Source organism: Argentina anserina, chromosome 3, assembly GCF_933775445.1.
Source record: "Argentina anserina chromosome 3, drPotAnse1.1, whole genome shotgun sequence".
Lineage (NCBI taxonomy): Eukaryota > Viridiplantae > Streptophyta > Magnoliopsida > Rosales > Rosaceae > Argentina > Argentina anserina.
In genome coordinates, this window is record NC_065874.1 from 10,593,479 (window position 1) to 10,615,125 (window position 21,647).

Consider the following 21,647-nt stretch of genomic DNA (forward strand, 5'->3'; position numbering starts at 1 on the left):
AGTCGAAAAATTTGCTTCACATTCATTAAAATTGTGGAGGCTGGGCATACACATGCATGTTCATCACTTGACTCTCGAATTTATCTATACCGACTATACGAGTAAATCTACTGGCTCCAGTTTCAGCAGTAGCAGTTATGATCCAATCAGCGGTAGCAGTGGTTTAAGCTCTCTACCTTGTACCTCCTATATACTGTGGATCACTTTCTGCCAAAGCCCTGGGTGTTTGTGTTTACCATTTCATGTACAGCTATGCTCATGACGCTTGTCCAGTGAGTCCCATCTTTGGTGGTTGCTTTGTGCTGTAAGCACACAAGTCCAAACAAACTATGCTTGTGAATGGGGAAGGGGATAAGCTGCGCTGCACAACTGGCTGCATGCATGTCTTTCTAATATGTAATTGTTCAATATCGCTCGGCTATTTTTGTTACCTATATCATCCTTGTTATGTAAGCTGTTTCTAATTTGGTGGCAGTTTAATTTCTTTGATAGAAAAATATGGTTCATTCGAAATTGTTCTAAGCAAGCTACTACCCTATAAATATCCGTCGATCACGTTGTCACGTTAAATGGAAAGAAAAACATTTATGCGTAAAGGAAAGGCATGCAAATCAAAGTTCGAAAGGCAAAGTTTTGAAGCTAATGACCCTGAAGAAAAACACATCAACCACTACGAATTGGAAAGATATGATCGAGAATTCGAGACTCAGCAGACCAACCGTACTTATGAGTTCATGATAAAATAAACATCAAGCAAATGTCGAACACTATCTTATTTCTCCAAAACTGAAACAACGACCATGTCGTTTAAGCTTGATCACTACCGTCCATCTGTCTTCTGGCTCCTCTCCGCATTGTACGGCACGATGACGGCTTCGCGCTGAGCATTAACAAACCGATTCAACCTTCCCTCGCTTACACCAAAAGCAGCTGCAAGCTCTGGACCTCTTAGAGCTTCAAGCACTGAGCTAGATCCGGCCAAGAACTGCGGATGGTTATGTTGTGCCGAGGTGGTGAACCCAAAAAACTCAAGTGGCTCATGGTTAGATGCAATTTGGCAGAATGGGAAGTACCTCGGCACCCAGAACACTCTTCCAGGTCTAAGATTTGCCTTCATTGCCAAGGTTCCATTTGGAAACACAATCTGTATTGATCCTGAGCCCCTAAGAACGACACCGTATTCTGTTGCTGTGGGGTTCACATGTGGTGCCAACATCGACCCTGCTTTGAGATTGACAAGGTAAACGCCAATGCCGGAGTTCTGTAAAGGCGAGTAATCAGACTGATCAACTGACAAGCTCGAACCGTAGCTGTTTGTGAAATCTGGCCTTGTCTCATAGAGGTTGAAAGACTCCTGGGAGTGCTCATGATGACTATGCTTCCTCTTCTCGTTTTCAATTGTTCCCAACATAGAGTTCAAGAGTTTCCTCCATGACCATGTTTGGGTTTTCTCTTGTTCTTGTGGCGTGTCCACCATTGTCTTCAATTTTAGTAGTTTGTCCTCCTTTTTCATCTCTACGAATTTTTTCCAAAGGTGTGAAGATGGATGAGAATTACTCAGAGATACAATAGGACCTTGGTGTTGCCGTGTCAAAACTTGCCTTAGTTCTGAAGATGAGACCTGCAATTGACACAAATTAATCCTCATTTGAGTAATATGCATGTCTACTATTATATATCCAAGAATAATTAATGGTTAAAATGTACGCATCTTGATCTGAGACCTGATAACATGCATGAGAACCCTTAGCTTGGATTTCTAATTATCAACATCGGTTTTGAATTCTAGCTAGGATTCTGAAGTCAGGTACAAGATTTAATTCAGCAAATATGATGCTTACGTTAAATGCGCTTGTAAGAATTTCAGAATCGAACCCAGCAAGGACAGATTTCGGGTAGGTTCCTCCACCAATGAAGAAGTTCTGCATAGGTAAGAACCAAACTAGGTTACTTAGAATCACAAAGGCTTATTAAACAATAGATAAATGGATTAACATCTAGAACAAGTGAATAAGAACATTTTATTAATTAGTGTTACGATGTACTGGTCATGTACCTCCAAATTACCCATTCTCAAACTGTCAGATGTGTCAATACTGAGAATAAGCTCAAGTCTTTGGCCCTCCCCAACATTCTGCAAGTAAAATGTTGAACCAGATGGGATTCTGTATATATCCCCAGCCCTCAGTTGCCTCTCTCCCAGTTCATGATGGCGTACCAGTCCCACATTTGCTTGCCCTACAACAATCATATAGTAAATATTCCATTGATCCTAATATATAGTTCATAAAATAAAAGATTTTTACACGTAACTTGTAAGTATAAGCATGAGAAAAATATCGGAATCAGTTAATATATACACCTGTCTGGACGAAGACGATAATACTGGAGTCAAGGTACTGAGGGATGAAAAGAGAGTTGGATTCCATGGACAGAAACCCTAGATTTATATGCCTATGAACCATTCTCCTACCAACACTCCTCACCACCCTCATTTCCCCAGCTTCAGTTCTCAGCAACACCCTAGATCGTTGTAAAAGGAACCAATTGTGATGCCCTCTGTGCCCTGCTTCCAACTCTTCTTCTCCCTGATCCCTTCCCCAGTCTTCGTCCTCGTGATCGAAGCTCATAGCCATTGCCATGACTCCAAAGCACATCACATGTACAAAAACCTGGAGGCTAGCCATCACTCTCTTTCCCATATTGAATGAAAGTGTTTAGTTCTTAAACTCTGATGAGTTTGTGTGAAGTAGCGGCATTGGAAGTGGGGTTTAAGTAGAAGGGAGCAAGAGAGCTGAGTGGGACAAGTGTACTGCATCAAGTGTGCAAGAAATGTTCTAACAGTGATCTAGAGAGAAATAGTCTTCAATTAGAATGGCTTGCCTGTTACCGATATTACTGCAATAATCAGTCTAACTAAGACTAATCATTTTTACTGAAATAATTACATGCAATATACTACCAAATACTCTTCAGGGACATCTATTTGAACAAGTATTATGATTTAAAGTCCACAAAATCTACTACTCAAAAAGAAGTCCACAAGGTCCTTGGACTCTCTATTCCGGCATATCCTGCTCCTTTACAGCATCTTCGATCAAAAGCTTGCATACAGAACCAAATTATAGAGACCAATTCCAAAGTTAAAATTAATCTTTTTGTTCGAATGTTCCATTGTTACCTATTATTATAGTCTGCTCATTCATCACACCAGACTTATAAGTGACTATGCTCTGTTTTCGTGTTTGATACATTTAAGACAATGCTCATCAAGTTCAAGCTTCCGGTATCAAGTGAATTATAAATTTAGAAGGCACTAACATAAAATGATATTGGTCGTCCAATATTAAACATACTGAAAACATAACAGATGAAGTCAAGAACTGTATTTCTGATGAATTCAGGTTTATAGAGACATGAATTCAAATTTCAAAGACAACAAGACCCCATATCAATCATAGGAATTTCACTTGACATGTCTTTGAACCCTTTGGGGACAGATAAATTTCTTGGCATACCTTCAACGTCTTCTGCAGGGACATCACAAGCATATATTGTTACATTATTCAAGACTTCACCATGCTCTATATCATCCGACTTTCCCTTGAATCCCAGTATGGATAGATTCTTAAGGCATGAGACCAAACAACTAGGCACAAGTTCTGGTGGAGACCAGCCAACTTCTTGGGAATAATCGCAACATTGTACATTCTACAGATAATTTTGGATGGTCACATTAAATTAAAATCATTCAGACTTGCATATGGTAGATTAGCTTAAGGGCAGTTGGTCAAATTCTTACAATTACAAGTAAAAGATACTCCCAATTTGGTGATATAGTGAGTAATCTGGTTAGTAGTTTCCAAGAGCAGCAGTTTTCCATTTGCAGATCCAAATGCTTCAAATTACTTAGCATAGGCAGATTACAAAGACTTTCAGTATCTGGATCCTTCAGCAATGAAAGAAACGTACAGAAGTCAATCAAAGTACTCATCAGCATCGAATAGCATTTCCATTTACAGATTATAGCATAGATAAGGAGTATCAACACTAACATAACATGTCAAGGAATACTCACCCCCAAAAATGGAGCTTGAAGTAACAGATGTTTGACCTTTTGAATCCCTTCACAAAGCCTTTGTATATGGTCAACAGAACCAATGAGTAAATCAATGTCCTCAGAATGCAGGTCACAGAAAGTATTGTAGGCTTCACTTAAGGTATTTTTGCTCAGAGAATAGCTCGCCAAAAAATTCTCATTCAGATCTAACCTTTCAAGCTTAGGAGCATTGACATTAAACAAAATGTCGGACACAAATCACCTTCATCAAATGGATCGAATCTCAGTTCCAGTCTTTTCAGCTCAGGAGCAAAGATGTTGAAATTAAATTCTTCCTGACCAAGATATCCTTCTATGATCAAGTTTTCAAGTACAGGACAACAAGTAAAGATATCCTGTACTGTTTCAGGATAAGGGTGAAGGAGTGAGACATGGAGAAACTTGAGAGTTGGGAAACAATCTGAGCTAGGAGGAACTAAAAAATAGCCTGAAAGGCACCGCTTCAAAACCGCCAAACTGCTAAACATGAAAAGGCTTCTTGGCAACTCAAAAGGATCACCTAAATGAGTGTTATAAAGATCAAGTTCAAGTTCAACAACATTAGCTCCAACTGTAGTGCAAATCCACTCATCAAGATGAGGATATCTCTCCGTACTACAACATCTAATAGAGATTTTATGAATCCTTGAAGAGTCACGCAGGAGAAGTACACGATCCACAAACGCCACAAAACGTTCTGGGTCAAATCCTCTTTCATCACTTCCAAAGTCCTGATCACTTAGGCTTAGAGTGGGAACAGACAGCCACATATCCTGCCATCTGTGAGATAGAACGCTGGTCCTCACAGCAACAAGTGTGGAAGTGAAAGAAAGAATGTGGGAAAGAATCTCATAGGGTAAGCCACTGATCCTATCTGCACTGGACTTCGAGTTGGACTTCGAACCAATTTGCATAATGTTATGTTTCTGACAATCACAATGCAATACTTGTTAAGCGAATCCAGAAACCATGTAAATTTGGTGGCTTTTTGGTTTCTTATTTGGTAATGCCCTATCAGAACTGGTTGCTTCACAAGGCTAAGATAAGAAATTAGTTTCAGGAAGTCTTTCTACCCTGTAAAGAATCAACCTTTCTTTGTTCTATTGAAAAGAAATCAGCTTAATTTGATTAGGTTTGGGATTCAATTAACAGTAGAACAGCATTTTATTTTCTCTCGACTCAAACAGAACATACGCAACAAGAACAGATGATCGATGTACAGCAAGACAATAAACACAGATCAAAAAGTTCAGACAATTCAAGATATATTGAGGAAAGGGAAAGTACCTGATGCCGCAAAGAACCAGAGGAAGGGGAAGAAGAAGGGAAAGGGGTCGGCTTCAGAGAAAAGTGTGAGACTGAGACGAACGAGTCATCAACTGGAAAGTGATAACAAAGACTTCTGCCCCCACTTCCTCTGTTTCTTCTTTAAGAAATATCCCAATGACATTTCCCCGCCTTGGTAACAATATTACCAAACAAAGAAATAGCCTCAGTAATTACTATGGATCAAAGTAAAAACTTCAAAGGTCATGAGTAAAACAATTGTATAAACATTGTGCATAAGAACTCAGTATAACTTCACGTCTTTAATTTTCTACACATGCATGGAATTCTAGTACTTTAAGAACCTCGTCAATCACCATGCTTCACCAAAACAAGGTTCATTTGCACTCTTTTTGTCATCAAATTGAGCATATTAGGTACTACTATACTTTTATTCCCACATACTTCAGAATACTACGTACGCACTATGTTACATGTACATCTATATATGATTTTTGAGTAGCAGATTGATGGAACAGTTGGACTTAACTCGCTGTGTGTCCAAGCACTGATCGATTCTACTTGCGATGCTACTCACACCTTAATTTTTGATCGAGCCCCACGTAGCAGCTCCTCTGCAAAAGATAATATCCAAGGAGTGTATCTGCAACCATAAGCACCTGCACCCAACCTTTCATCAGCACCGTTGCTTCTTACGAGATCATCAGCACGACGATGCTCAGATGAAGTACTTTTAGAGGCAATCATGGCAGGCTGATAATTAGTTGAAGTACTAACCATGCTCCATTTAAGTTTGGTTTTCGGGCTACAAGGTGCTAATTCTACACCGTGTTCTTTGGATGACCTGTAGATATTACTCGGTTCGTCAGGTGATGCAAATAGACGTACATAATCACAGTAAATGCATTTCCCACGGCACTGCAGTTTAGACAAATAACTCGCTTCCCCTAGCAAGTCGCTCATCATTTCGCGATCAGCGGTAAATGGTCTTACTAATGGTCTGTGCTCTATGCATTTCTTTCTGCAACTTTCAGCTTTCCTCTTCCGTTCATGATCAGCTACTGGCAATGGTTGCACATTGTCCCTGTAGCATGCGAGAGAGGATTGTGTGCCCACATAATCTTCTTCACCCCACTGCAAGGAATCTGCATATGGTGGTAGCAAATTATCATCGACAGCGAATAGTTTAGGGTTCAGATATAGCTCCACACAGCTTTCTTCCTCTTGCAGTTTGGAAGATAATGACGGACCAGCATCGCAAACATTGTCTCCAGTTGCATGCATCCCTTGATCTTCGGTTCCTTGTTTAATTTTGAATTCTTCTTGTTTTACCTTCTTATATTTATCCAGCGCTGCAAAATTATTGATGATATCATCTCCTGTTGCAAGCTTCTCCCGTTTATCGTTCCTAACTCGTTTCTTTTTCTCATTTTTCCTGAGTATACATAGAACATATTTTTGTGCCTCCTGTATGAGATAAATATATGAAAATTAGTACCTATCCGAAACCGAGATTCGAGAATATATGTGTATTAATTAGGTTCATATGGGTCATATCCTTCTATATACATTAAACGAATTTTGATCGAGTCATTGATATGTCAATATTTGGGTACGTAGAAAACACTTTTTTTTAAACATTGGTTCTTCTTTAATTTTCTCACAAGACAAAACACAAACATGTTCATGCATTATAGCAAGTTAAATTAGTTGCAAGCTCGATTCTTTTTTCGATTCCTTTCAATTTCTTTCTCCGGTTATGATAAAGAGCATACCTAAAGAAGATGTTGGGTCCGTAGAATGAGTAGAGTAACGACGTCCATAAAGATAAACATAGGGTTATATATCAACAAATGAAAAAGAAAAAAATAAAAGCGAAAACAAAAATCATGAACGTAGAAATTAACTTACTTGTTTGTCAAGCATGGCTAGTTGCGAATGATCAAGTTCGAATTCGAGCATGATCCATCTGCCATGTTTCACAGACTGCTTATGGTTCTCATAACTGAATCTTCTCTTGTAACCTATAACCGTGCGACCTGAGTAAACCTTCCTGGCAGCGTCCGCCCCGTTCCAGGTACCACTTCCAATAGTTCGGTTCTTCCGGGAGCCATTCTCAGTCTTCTTATAACGTTGGGTGAAGAAGTAGAGGTCTTTCTTGAACCTCATGTTCTTTCTTCTTTTCTCGTACTCATTCCATATCTCCCAAGGCTCTTGTTTACCATACAAATTGGAATTGAAAATCAAATACCCTTCGCCGGGTACCTGATCTCCCTTGACCTTGGGACATAGATAGCAGAGGATTAGTTCCTCCTCCACGGGGCAAAACCTGTAGCCGGGGAGGAGATGAGAGTCAGAACGATCCTCATGAATTTCCATTGATTAGAATCAATATCTTGCTTACAATTTCTTTTATGTATCTTTTCTAGTAGATTGATGAAGTTTTTTCTTTAAGACTTGGAATTAGAGTAAGTTATCCGTATATGTAGATGACTAGCAGAGTGGCAGTGAATCCAGCTTTCAACAGTATTCCATTTCCAGTTGTATTTCTATTTTCATGAAGAAGAGGGTTTCAAGGGTATATATAGCGGGCACAATATCTCCAGATTTTTTCAGTTCTATATATCAATATATGGTTCCACCAATTGGGCTGGGAAGCAAGAGAGATGAGAGAGCAGAACACTTGATCATTCATGTGTGCAGAGAAATGTTCTAATAGTGATCGGAAGTAGTCAAGAAGATGGGATTGCTGGTTATTACCAATATTACTGCAATAATTAGTCTGAGTGAGACTAATTATTTTTGCATAAATTAATGCATGCAATATACTACTAAATAAAATCAAAGCATCCTTCATCCACTCCACCAGGCAATCCTGCTCCATCACATTATCTTCCAAAGCTCCCATTAGTCCCATTAGAGAGTACTGTTTCTCATATATACTAGTGTTGGATCGATGGAGAAACTCAGCAGTCAATTTTTTCGAAATTCAATATGACAATTCTTTGCCCTTTCGTACTTTGCAATTTTCAGCTTCATCTCCTCTTCTCTATTGAAATCACAAGTGATGAACACGGTCACCTTACTCAAGACTTCGCTATACTTCTTCAACAAGTACTTCATGAAATGCATCTCATTATGTGAGATATTCGAAGGAATTAAAATAATATTAAGATTGCCATATCATCACTCTCATTCCCACTGAGTTGATTCATTCAGTTCTTCTGGATCGAAAGTTTTCTGACGAATGTGGCCATGTGGGAGGTGGGTGATATGAGAACTGAGGTATAAGTAGACAGGAACAAGAGTGTTGAGTGAGACAAAGAACCCTGCAAACATGTGTAAATATAATTGTTCGAGCAGTGTTCTCGAGAGATAGTTTGTAATGGTTTCAATGTCATGGATGAAAGGATACTTCTACCTCTTCATAGTCAGCCTTGAGAAAGATGATCCCTGATAGGAAACTAACATATCCAAGCGGAACAGCCAAAGAGCACATCATCGAGCAAGAGCTCCCACACCCCTAAAGGAGCCAAGTTGGCTTTGGGACAAAAGCAAATACAGTTCTCTTCAAGGGGATTCAAGGCCTACTCCGTCAGCTTTGTATGGTTTTTCTTTTCCCACTGGTTTTCTATACCATGTTATGTACTGTAACGGTTACATGGTTATGGTTTTCATTTGCATAAAAGTCGATCAGTTTAATTAGCTCGTTAGCCTCCAACTTTTCTGTGTGATAATGAGACAATTAGTTTGTAATTTTTTCAATTCGTTTTCTATTACGTCTTCAAGCTTTTGATGCAGTTGTGGAGTAAAACTAGTTTACGAATTCGATACGGTTGGTTACAACTTCTATATATGGACCTAGCAATACTGAGTAGTTTGATACGATTGGCATGGGAGGAATAAGCATGACGGGGACTAGTAGAGGTTGTATAGTCACTTTATGATAGACTGAGCTATAATTTGGATTGTCTAGCACATCTTATGCTGCAAAATTTTGGTTTCCGAATTCTGGTGAAACAAATGGGATAATATTATGTACGTGTGTGCAATTCTAACTTACTAAATTATGTACAATTTGAAGATACACCGCATCTAGAATCGTCATACTTATATGATAAATTGTTCCCGAGTTGTTCTTCTTATTGTACTTGTGATTAAGCCATAACAGCGTTGTTTTCCATTTGATGAATCAGTTAACAATGAAGAATGGGAGGGTTTCTGGTTTCCTTTCTCTTCTTTGTTTCTAGCTTCCAAGGAATGATCACAGGGTGATGCGAATCGTTTACATATTCAGTCATTACTAATTAGTAAACATGTTTTTGAACCTTCTAGCAATGCATGACGTTAAATGAACAGCTAAAGGTCACAGAATGTGCTATGATAATAGCATACCCTCTCCTGAACCCACTTCTTGTTCTCTGGTTTATGCCTCTCCAAAAAAAGAGATGCCAAAATATATAGTTTGAAACTGAAACTTTAATAGTCAATGACCAACTCTTTGAATCTGTGCAGGACTATAAAATTTAAAGCTCACCCAATAGAACCGGCAAAGCAAGGATATAGCATACTCCTATACTATGTAATTCCCTCTCATCACATTTCAGAAGATTGGCTGTAATCAAAGGATCTGAAAGCCCTCCACCCAGTTCCAAATGGCGAGATAAATAACTGTACCTTAATCTGGTTTCTTCAAATTCAAGCAATGATCTGCAGCTTGGCTGAACAGTCCGCGTACCTGCTTTAGTTCCTCCTCTGACAACACAACACAATATGATATAGATTATAGTCTCACACTACCAAATAAATATGTATCTCATAAGCAACCATAATCATTAGTTTCTTTCATTCTTTGATAGTGTAGCACCTAAGACGAGAATGTTCCCCAAAAAAAAACAAAGGATAATTTTGAGCAAACCCCATGAACTATAAAAAGCATCTCATGACGAATTTGTAATATGAATAACAAGTACTTCACACAAAACTAGAAGTCTGATAGCTGACATAAAGGAAGATAAAGGTACACCTGCTGCTTCCAATTGTCTCTGAAGTTCTTGGCCAACAATATCATTTTCAGCCTACATAGTTTCAACCCGAAAATAGAAAAGAGCTGAGAGAGAATTTAGTCAAGTGAAAGTAATGTAAAATCCAGTTGGGCTCTCCGTACCTGCAGTTCAGCAATCCTTTTGAGCTGTGCTTCTTCACCTCCGTTGGCTAATGGTAGTGCTGCAACTAATGCATCAAACTGTAAGGAACCAAGTTGTGGTGCGTTAGTTAACCACTCAAGAAGATGTATAATGAACTGATATATGAGATGTTTTGGACACATTCAGCAGATGACATAAGGAAATGAAGGGATGAACTGTTACAAGACTCCATTATATCTTACAGGGTTCCAATGTTAAACAATTTACCACAGAAAAGCTTAGGAATGACATTGTTCACTCAATAGCTCTAAACTATCTCAAGATGCATCTCCCAAGTAGTCATGAAAAACTTCACGGCTGATAGTTATTTTCTACTCTAAATGTACAATGTTTAATTCTTCATAAATTCAAAACTATGCTTCATACTTGTTACACCCAAACCATGATAGTGTCACAAACTCACAGTGAACTTAGAAGTCTAGAAGTATTGAACACCTTCTTTTAAATTGCCACTAGAACCAATGCACACAAATCCAATCGGCATTCACTTTGTTTATCAGGTTCTTATCAGATGAGTAATCTGTTGTAGATGTATAATATATTCTATTAAAATGTAGCTGATAAAAGTGTAGTATATTGAGAAAAACACATGATCCATTCAGGTCCCATAAGTAACACCTAACAACACTGATCCTTTGACACAGTTATGATACAGAACAACATGCCACACCTGCTTTGCAGCTTCAACCAGAGCTTCACTCATGAGCTTAGATTGTTCAGCAAAACTTGCTGCATCCTCTGTAGGGTTAGCAGGCGGTTCTGGATAATTTGGAGAAAGTCTGACTGCAGGAGAATCCCTTTGTAATGTTCCATAGGTATTGAATGTAATAGCAGCAATTTTATTGGTTTGTTGCTGTAGTTGAGAGATTATGTCCATCGCCCAACCTTCTTCTGCGGGGAATTTTGTACAATTACGAAGGTTATTGAATGCTAATACCACAAGAAACTACAAAAAGAGAAAGAAATCAGTCTTAGCCAGGTTGCTGAATGATTACCTTCCGAAATTAAAGTTTTAAGTGTTGTTCATTATAATAACTCCTATAAAAAATGGAAGGATTAGAAAACTACATTTCAAATATTTACCCCGACAGCAATGTTGCCAAACACATGTAAGGTAGACAAGTCACTCCTGATTCCTGAACACCTTAATTTCAAGAATTCAAACCCAATTTCAAATTCAGAAAGCAATAATACATACAATGAAGAGATTATGTGACTATACAAGTATGGAGGGTTATAACACAGCCAAGGACAGTGAAACAGGTATCTTGTTATAGGCACAAAACGAAAAAAAATATATGATCACCACTCACCACTAAATTCAGAGGCACCTATTACCGATATCTAAGCAGCATTCCAATCCAAACACAGAACTAAAGGGTTTCTCCAATGATCAATCTTTAACAACACAGCAACATTCCCCAGTATGGGTACTGCTACTGTAGTAATCAACCTTCTCCATACTGCTACACTAGAAAAGGCAGAAGCAAAACTACCCTATCGAAAATTTTCAATCTTTACTGATATTTGTTTGGCCAGCAGCCGAGAAAGTGGTGGCAATTGAAGCATTCAATCGTAGAGGGCATATCTATATAGTCAAATAGAGGACAGAATCTACCTCGCTGCTTCAAACGCCGTCGTCTTCGGTAAGCTCCTATAGCACTCTCTATTCCAACGCCGTCGTCGCCGAGACGAATGCGAGTGTCACACAAACAGGCACTGATATATATATTAGACCTTTTGTTGTACGAAGTCTAGAAGGTGCCCGAATATCTGCCACGTGGCCCAAACGTACTTTTTTTGTTTTTCCCCTTCTATGGAATCAAAGGTGGTTTAACAATAGACTGAACCAGTCTTGTAGCTCAGTGATAACAGTTGATCCTGAGAACTTGAACCTGGTGAAAATTCGTTATCCAACTAAGATTAGGCAATATACGTCGGAAAAGTTCAGCTTTCGACAAGCCTGCTTTAGTTCGGAGAAACCATATTGGGTCATTGAATTCCCCAACAGAGTCAAACTGAAGTTTGATACTTGCACAGAGTGCAAAACAAGAATTTGAACAGGAGATGAACTATCGAGACTTGCAGCCCGTTCATTGTTTGGAACCCAAATAGAGCCCTCCAGATAAACTGGCTTTAGTCCTTACACAGCTGTTGGAAAGTTGAAACTGGAGTTCAAGTAGAAGCAAATGAACAACTGAAAATCCTAGCATGCCTAAGGATTGGCAGGTAGAGGTATAGCAGTTGATGGAGACTTTTTTCCAGGAGACTTTGGGATGCGAAACTGAGGAGCAGAGCCCTCACATTGATCCGATTTCTACTGCAGGAACTTCCTTTTTCACGCCAGGACCAGGACGTGGCATATCACTTGGTCCTGAGCTATAAAGCGGAGAATGAATCGCTGGTACAGCCAGATCCTTTCTCGACACGTTTTTGATAACCGGTGGAACTATACTTGGCGGCTTGACGGGATAAAACCCTCTCACCTCGGTATATCCTGGTTTGATCTTTTTATGAACCCCCGCATTGAGACCTCCCCCCGTTTGGCTTGTACTGGTACTGCTGTCTTTCTTGTCACGTTTCCGCTTCAATGTGAAACCTGGCGGGCAATCCATTCCTGAAACTAAACTTAAACTTCACCCTGCAAGGTTAAAAGTGATTTTACGTTCTTTCCAATCTGTGTTACCACATGCAACTGAAAGCAGGATCACAAGACTACCCAAAAGCAAGAAGCTTAGGTATCCATGTTACTCATTTCAATACTTAAGTCGAATTTCAGGAAGTGGTGAATTACAATTCCTGGTATGGCTCAGCACGAAATTATGAATAACAATGTGTAACGGAAATGCTGCAATTTGGCTTATAAAAAGAAACTAAGTTATTCAAACCATAATCTGCATGAACAGGGACAGCAGCAACACACATAATCTAGTAGAATAGTCACTATTATGATATTGTATGTTGTAAAGAAATCCCACAGGTTAAAATGTAAGATGAATTTCTGATACAGTTTTTCTTCTTCACTACTTTCAAATCAGGTGCATAACAGTACAAATAAGTAGTACAACCTCTCTTTTATGATATGCATGTCAACTTCACCAATATCTGCTATAGTAGAAATATGTCTTACTATACAACATACTGTTATCAGATATATCAATTAAAGTGGCTGTAAACTTTATATCAAACAATCTTGATGCCCTCAAGATTTAAAACAACGGTACTCCTTTTGATAAGGGTATTTTCATAGAGAACCCCAGCATATCAGTATTGTTCACAAATAAGGTAGAGACAGTAACCATTTCATAGAAGCGAAGGTAATACATATGAAGCTAAATGGAAAAATGGAAACTCATCATTCTAAAAAAACACACCTTGCGGCCTGAACCATAAAGAAGTATTCTTACTTCTTTTATTACCAGATTACAACAGCACAATATTCCATTACCTCGTTCAATTTCAAATCTATCAAAAGATCAAAGTTAATGCACCAAACTAACAATAAAATAGAGTTTATCCATCAATAAACAAGCCAAAAGCTTTAAGAAAGATCAATTCACAAAAGGCCTTCTGAATATTTCATCAGATCTCTACTGATGGGATATACTCTAGAGGCGCATTTAAGAAATTTGAAGGTATTACATATGAAGCACAGTAGGAAAACGGAAATCATTAACCTGAATCAGAAATAAGTATTCTTTTGGTACTCAATTACAACAGCACAATACTTTTTTACTTCAATGAATTCTATCAATCACCAAACAAACTAAGAATTAATTTGAGCTTACTGAACTAGAAATTAAGCTGAAAGTTCTAAGATGAAATAATTAGCAAAAGGCTACCTCTAAATCTCTTTGAATTTGGATCTCCACAGAATTTTGTACGAAGGGAATCTTGATCTAAAAGGAAAAATGACCAACACGATCACAATCACAAGTGGATGTTAGAACCAAAATCTTATAAAATCCCACCAATTTATGATTAGGATTGAAGGACTGAGCCACAGATCTAGACTCTTCACTCGTGTATTAATTTCAGTATTAGCGAGGATGATATGCAGATGAATAAAAGCAGCAAACGAGGAAAGCTTCATTTTATATGGAACCCTAGTAAAATATATCACATTTAGAAAACCCCATCAAATAGCTAGAATTTACAGTTGTACCTTAAAAAGATGAAAAATATCTATATCCTTTGGGAAGGGAGTTTCGGGAAAATCATTTTACCAAGCCGGTAAGGGAGTAGAATGCTGGCCCTTTCCAAATCTAATTATAGCCCAGTCCCAAATTTGGTAACTGAGACCAAAGCAGGAACATCATCCTAAGAACTGAGAACGAACTCCACCCCCTATCTTGTTTCACAAACTGTAGACTATTCTACAAAGTTGTTCACGAGCTCCAAAATATCATAAGTTTTTCAAGTAACCAAGAGAAACTGAAAGACAGAAGAAAATCCTTATTGATTGATATTCTTAAGAGATTTAAAAAGTGAAATTGCTAAGGTCAAACTTTTGCAAAAGATCACAATAACAATCAACCTAGAGTAGACAATAGAGTATAACATGTACAGAAATCACCAATTCAAATAAAGAAGATTCCTAGAGTAGACAATATCTGATTGCTTACAAAGCTATCTCAAGTTCTTAAAAACTGGCCCTTCCGTTCCATCATTTATCTTAATACATCATAAATAAAACTGTCTTCCTCCCAAATTACAGGGAGCAATAATACACGTCATACAGACTGTCTTCAAAACAGAATTATCAATTTTCCTACAAAACTATTATGTCATCTTAAAGAAACTCGTGGAAGATCTTTACATTATCGGTATAAAACCCAAAAACTCAACAACACGCCACATGAAACCATAAGAATACATAAATGCCAACTCGTGCAAAAAGAAAAAGAAAAAATAGAGCCAAAAAAGACAATATCATCACATTATCAATTAATAGTTTCCCACAAGCAGAAAAACACTGAAAGAAAGCCAAGTTCAGGATTACATACTTATATTACTAGCAAGCACAATTTCTGGGGGCATTTTCAGTAAAATACAGTATATTAAAAACTACCCGAAAATAGTTGCACTTAATCACATTAGAATATTAGAATATGATACTACCATTTTTTTTCGATGGAAATACTAACGTTACTATTTGTTTTTCCTTTCATGCATGATTTACTTATATTTCTCATTTTTAACTTGCTTAAACATTTTCCGTGTTGTCCCTTTCAATATAGTCTAAAAAGCAGATTAAGAATTAATGAATGAATAAATGAAATGAATAGTAAATGCTACAAGCAATAAAAAGCATGTGTTAAAGACAAAAACAAATAAACCAAAACAATAAGATAGGAAAATAAATGGCTAACCCATGAATTCACATGTCAGAGAGACAACTTATGTGAAAACATCAATCAATAAGTGAAAAGGGCGCAGGCGCAGTTTTCTTTTTTGGACAATAAGATCGGGAAGTTGAGTCCAATGGAAACGATTCTTATTTTCTATAAACCCATAGATCAAAGCATGAAACATCATAGAAATGTAAAGCTGGGGCTTTGGTTGAAAATATCCAGTCAAATATCAACTGGCAAACAGTTGAGAGATTTGTAAGCTGGAACTTGTAAAAATTCCAAGGACCCACCAAGGCTAAGGCTATATTGGCTAAATACTGTGCTAAACCAAGAAACAAAATACTGTAACTCTTCAAGTACCCTCTAATTTGGAGTGATCGAGACATTATTCTTTATTTTATTTTTTTCAAACACTGATATAGATATTGAGGTGTGGTTCATTGTTCAACTTATGTCGGGGCATTGTATAGCCTGGTAAAGATTTGGAGAACATATATAAAGCTGATCCATCACTTAAGTGAATTCATACAAATGTTCCAACGGAGAAACTGTATTGTATCCATGCACTCTTAAGCTTAACTGTTATTCTTCACTCCCATTCTAGAATGATATCGCAGGCTTATGTATGTTACAATATTCTAAGATTAGCACACACACCATAGTACATTTAGCATCAAAACCACAAGGAAAAGAAAAATGCATAAGATAAGCAGGGCCACAATAATCCTCTATAATCCAACAGTAGTTGACCAAATTTTAATTGAAAGGAAACAGACAACTCCAAAACATAACCATAAAAGTCATGCAGCAGTTGGTTCGTTGACAGTTTAATGTTCAATTTACTATCAGCAGGCATGCATGAGAATAATGACCCAGTGAAGCATGTGTCCACCGTGCAGACAAGTTTTAGAGGGAAAACAAACTACATCATCAGAACCTTTAGAATCATAGGATTAGAGGTGCATGCTTCGAAGCTGCTTAGCCAAAATGAGAAATTATCCAAAGCTTAAAACTGATTCAAGTACTTGAGAAAAATAGATTGATCACAAACCTAAGCAACTGATTTTCTCCTCTGCTTCTGATATGTAATGATACATAATCACATCCTGTTGATCCGGAAATAGACTTGACGCTGCAGGGTGCTTTGAGACAAATTATCATACCATATATTGTCATCAACATGAGAATCATTGTCACCGTCATCTGCTGGAAAGTTAACATATTTGTCCTGTATTGCATACACACTTCAATCAGAATTCCAAACAATAGTACACGTAAACTGAACAGGGCTACACATTGAAAGTAATGTCAAGTTGTACCATGTGATCATGAATAGACTATGCTAAGGTAAAATCTCTAGGAAGCAGAATAAAACATAATAGATTCGATATTCATCAAGGACAAAGAGAAGTCATATCCAGTAACATAATCGTTATATTATTGAATACTAAAGAATTGGTACGGAAATGGTGACTATTTCTAGAGTCTACATTACTGTAGTTTTAACCAAATACCACTGGGGTTGGACACTGGGCGTGATAACAGCAGTTACGAGCATACATCTATGTTCGTCCCAGGAAGTCATCTACGATCATGTTGCTTTTGCCAATACATTTAATAGTCTACATAAGAAAGCTGCTATATATGTCTGTAACGGCTGATACTAGAGAGGTCAATTTAGAAACAATAAACACGATTGATAGTCGCGGATTACTGATCATTCCTTCTTAATCTCAGCTTTTTACAGTCATGGTATCTAGCGAAATCCGATCAACCGGATTAGTACCACATGCCAAGTGAGGAAAGATTCCGTCTTTCATTCCTGATCAACTCTATATAACAAAGGCTGTTCAATTAACATACTAAGAAACACAACAGAGAAATGGGCAAGTTTCCTCTACATACAAAACAAACTAAGAAACTAAATAAATCGAAAGTGGGCTCTTACTATCAAGATTTTGTTGATTTTTTGGGGCATATTGTCAAGCAGGTCATATGCAAATGAAATCAATAGTCATGGGAACAAGCTATTAGTATAAAAATGAGGTCTTGAATCCAATTAACAACAAAAAAACCCCAAATGGGTGCCTCTTACAGTTGAAGTTCTTGAGCAATGAACAGTACTCTATTTGAGAGACAAAGCAGCTTACTTTTTTTTTGGCTGAGCAGCAGTTGTGATTGATCAAAGATGAATATGAACCGGCCCAAACAACCCAGTACTTTCCGGTATCGGACAAAAGAAGAAGAAGAAGAAGAAACCCAGAGGATAGTCTTCCATTGACAAGAAAAGGCTTTGAATTGTAGAGTTTTCCATGTCTCAAAACTCAAATAGGTCAAGAAGAACTGAAGAAGAAGCAGAAGAAGAGCTTGTGTAGGCATTCCAACTTCCGAGTGGTGAAAAGTTGAAAACGACATCGTATTGCTCATATATAAACACAATAAATAATGTGAATTTACAAAAGATAATCATGAGAAGATAACCATAGGATTCACAGATGGCAGAGACCCATTAAAGGCCTTGAACCTCCACTTCTCAACAATGTAGGCAGAAGACCCCTTTTTACTACAGGCACAGAATACCACAATCACCGGAATCGGAGGCTTATTTTCTGACAAGTACCCTACCCAAACCCGAATGAACTTCAGATCATCTCTATACCCAACCCAAACAATAACTTCCTTCCCACCTACCAAATCAATCCCTGCATTAACGGAAGCCAGCCAGTAGCAGAATGGTTATAGTTTAAAGAAGAAGATGATGATGATGATGATGATGAGGAAGAGGGAGGTTTCGGCTAAGTGGGGCTAAAATGTTCAATTTTCTCTTTAATAGCGAATAAGGAATTGAGATACTACGTTAGTACAACTTAAAGTTTGGATACTAAGTTGACATTTCCACATGACTTGAGCCACCCATGGTAAAAAAAATTCTTTAAAGAAATGTCTACAGTACCTATTTACCAATGGATGGCAGAGATCGTGTGCAGCGGCTTTGTGCTGCCAACAATTCTGCTTCATAGTTTCAGACATGCAAGTTCACTTTGAGAAATCATGGTTTGGATGTAGTAATAAAAAAGAAGTAAACTCTGTACAAGTAGAGTTGCAGCAAATCAGATGAAGCATTTTAAGATATCAGTGAGAGCTACATCGTGGATAATATAGCTTGGGGTCAACTTGTTAAAATTGGAACCCTGTTAGATATAATGTAGTCTTGTAGCAGTTCATTCTGTATGTTCCTATTGCAATGTCTACATGCTTAGATCCTATTACAAATTTGCAATGTACTGAATGCTTAGATGTCTGCAACTCCGCATAACAAATTCATTTACATTAGGTTTGAATTCTCGTCTTCTCCCATAGTATAACAAATAAGTATAAACCATGGATACAATGCACACCAAAGAGAGAAGAATAGGAAAGACATTTTACATATTACACTATTGTTCTTTGTACAAGTTCAAAGCCCTTTTTCTCCCCCAAGCTCTTCCAACGGAGGATGTTAACCAATACAATCATTTAAGTTACCAATATTAGTCGACACATTGAACTATTCCTCGTGCTTCCTCTTATCTGACCGCTGAAGTGGATTGAGTGGCGGAGCCTGAATTACAAGACATTTTGCAGTTAGCTCAAGATAAAGAAAATCCTAGGGGACGGCAACACATGCCCAAGTTCTATTGTAGGATATGTCAGCATACCCATGTTCCCCACAGAATCCACATTGTACCAAATTCAAATTAATGCTCATAAATTAATGTTTCAAAATTTAGCTGTTCTAGTTTCCAAAAGTGTGAAATTGATCAGGTTTATAACATAAGATAATTGATCAAGTTACTGAAAGCCTCTATCTTGTCCTACATAATTACATGAAAGATTCACAACTCATCTTATGTGGTGATCTCATGAGTCATGACTGTCTAAGCTGAGAGATGCCGGAAGGAATTGGTCCTGTCAAACCGCTACCCTGAATCACTCTGTTATCAACAAGTGGTAGTAAAGTTAGTAATATTAGTTATAACTGCATAATTAAGCAACAGTGAACATGAGACACATAAAAGGAACTCACAATTTCTCAATGTAGGCCTCCAGTTTTGAATAAAATCAGGTATTTTCCCCGGAAAGCAATTGTCACTAATACGATTGCATAGTATGGAAAAAAAAACACATTCAGTAAACAAAGATAAGTTGGCTGCTAAAGAAACCATGTTAAAAGAAAGAAGAATAACAGGCAGCCTACAAGTCTTTTAATGCAGTTAGCCTTGCAAATGTTTCCGGCAACTCCCCAGTAAAATTGTTTGTGGAAAGCAACCTAAGAATTTAAACAGATAGAGATAAGGGAAAAATTCTCAAATAATATCTGAATTATGTCTCAATACACATTTTGGTACGTGGACTTTTAAAACTATCCAAATGGTATCTAGTTAAACTAATGCTCCGTCAGCCATTATAGTACATCCTTCTAATTTACCGTTTAAAATGAGGGTAAAATCATCAAACATACTTTTTTGATTCTTGAAATAATAATAATAATAATAATGCACCATTACCAATTTCTCGGAGAGAAAATAAGAAGAAGCATACAAACAACAGTAATTGAGCCTTCGCCAAAAACCCAGAACATGTTTTTATTCTCTAATTTTTTGTTTTTTTTATTTAAGTAATTTTAGAAAAATAAGGCTTTATAATTTAATCAATCAAAAAAGTATGTTTAACGATTTTACCTTCATTTTTAACGGTAAATCAGATGGATGTACTATAACGGCTGACAAAGCATTAGTTTAGGTACCATTTGGGTAGTTTTAAAAGTTTAGATACCAAAATGTGTAGTGAAACATAATTCAAGTACCATTTGAGGATTTTTCTCTAAAAATAAAATAAAGATGCAATAATCTACATGAATGAAATCCAATGAACCATACTATTCTGAAGGCTTATATTTTAAACATCATATCTTACAGTCTCTCTATTCTCGGTAGAAGACTTATATATTAAACATCATATCATATTTTAATCTGCTAATGGGCTTTCTATCAAATGAGAGACATATGATGTGTTTAGTAGAGCTTATGGGCTCTGGTGATTATAAGTGAAGCCCCTCAACGTGTTTGGTAAACTGGCTTCTGCCTTCCCACTTCCAAAAGTCGGGGTTTTTTCAAGCTAAAAGGAGAAGTAGCTCCTACCCTCCTTTTAGAAGCCACGTCTGCTTCCCCAACGCGGGCACTGTAACGGCGAATTAATAAACATTTCAAAATACCAATGGGTACCCTTCAAGGTTTCAACTAGTTACGACCCCATACATATCAAAGAAAAACAAGACCACCATCAGCGCCTTCATCCCCATTCCCACCGTTCTACCAGAATTTGGATTCTAAATATAACAGATCAAATCCTCCATGACGATCCGGCAGTGCAGTAATCATACTCAAGCCCTAAAATTATTTGATTGGTTAGTTCCCTTTTCAATCGTAACTTCTCTCATTCCTCACTCTCTCTTTTTTACTTGTATCTTTATGCATTCATTTCCAATATCCAGAAACGCATAGAGTTCACAACTCTTTGTTCTTTCGTTGTCATTTTTACTTGTTCCTATTATTCCGGCCAAACTTTCACCATGTAAAGTTACATAATTTGATGATTTTATCTGTAAGAAAATTAAGTTTTGAGGTTTCTTTGTGTATTTCTGTTGCATTGTGTACTGAT

The 21,647-nt window shown here is 37.5% G+C and overlaps 2 protein-coding genes and 1 pseudogene across 7 annotated transcripts; all 3 read right to left on the reverse strand.

Moving 5' to 3' along the window:
• Positions 1-820: 820 nt before the first annotated feature.
• On the reverse strand, positions 821-2,833 carry LOC126787038 (vicilin-like seed storage protein At2g28490). Its single transcript, XM_050512975.1, has 4 exons — positions 2,363-2,833; positions 2,057-2,238; positions 1,842-1,922; positions 821-1,621 (listed from the first exon to the last, which is right to left on the reverse strand). The coding sequence occupies exons 1-4, from the start codon at positions 2,700-2,702 to the stop codon at positions 821-823; spliced, it is 1,404 nt and encodes a 467-aa protein (XP_050368932.1). The 5' UTR covers positions 2,703-2,833.
• A 448-nt stretch (positions 2,834-3,281) lies between these two features.
• LOC126786275 (FBD-associated F-box protein At4g10400-like) lies at positions 3,282-5,489 on the reverse strand (annotated as a pseudogene).
• A 4,238-nt stretch (positions 5,490-9,727) lies between these two features.
• Positions 9,728-18,639, reverse strand: LOC126786289 (mediator of RNA polymerase II transcription subunit 21). 6 transcript variants are annotated; one of them, XM_050512062.1, is made up of 8 exons: positions 18,098-18,639; positions 16,999-17,175; positions 12,212-13,234; positions 11,589-11,631; positions 11,264-11,484; positions 10,554-10,631; positions 10,413-10,464; positions 9,728-10,141 (listed from the first exon to the last, which is right to left on the reverse strand). In XM_050512062.1, the coding sequence occupies exons 5-8, from the start codon at positions 11,468-11,470 to the stop codon at positions 10,065-10,067; spliced, it is 414 nt and encodes a 137-aa protein (XP_050368019.1). In that variant the 5' UTR covers positions 11,471-11,484; positions 11,589-11,631; positions 12,212-13,234; positions 16,999-17,175; positions 18,098-18,639; the 3' UTR covers positions 9,728-10,064. The 6 variants fall into 6 exon arrangements, with proteins under 6 accessions (XP_050368019.1, XP_050368020.1, XP_050368022.1 ...); XM_050512063.1 differs by lacking the exon at positions 11,589-11,631 and adding an exon at positions 11,677-11,737; XM_050512065.1 differs by lacking the exon at positions 11,589-11,631 and adding an exon at positions 11,677-11,737 and having other exon boundaries at positions 11,264-11,539.
• Positions 18,640-21,647: the final 3,008 nt, after the last annotated feature.

Coding starts and splice junctions, on each gene's coding strand:
- LOC126787038 (XM_050512975.1), bottom strand. CDS start 2,702: ATGGGAAAGAGAGTGATGGCTAGCCTCCAGGTTTTTGTACATGTGATG. Junction 2,239..2,362: donor TATCGTCTTCGTCCAGACAG/GTGTATATATTA, acceptor TGATTGTTGTAG/GGCAAGCAAATGTGGGACTG. Junction 1,923..2,056: donor TGAGAATGGGTAATTTGGAG/GTACATGACCAG, acceptor TTACCTATGCAG/AACTTCTTCATTGGTGGAGG.
- LOC126786289 (XM_050512061.1), bottom strand. CDS start 17,044: ATGTATCATTACATATCAGAAGCAGAGGAGAAAATCAGTTGCTTAG. Junction 10,632..11,263: donor TGGTTGAAGCTGCAAAGCAG/GTGTGGCATGTT, acceptor GGTTCCTTACAG/TTTGATGCATTAGTTGCAGC. Junction 10,465..10,553: donor AAAGGATTGCTGAACTGCAG/GTACGGAGAGCC, acceptor GAAACTATGTAG/GCTGAAAATGATATTGTTGG.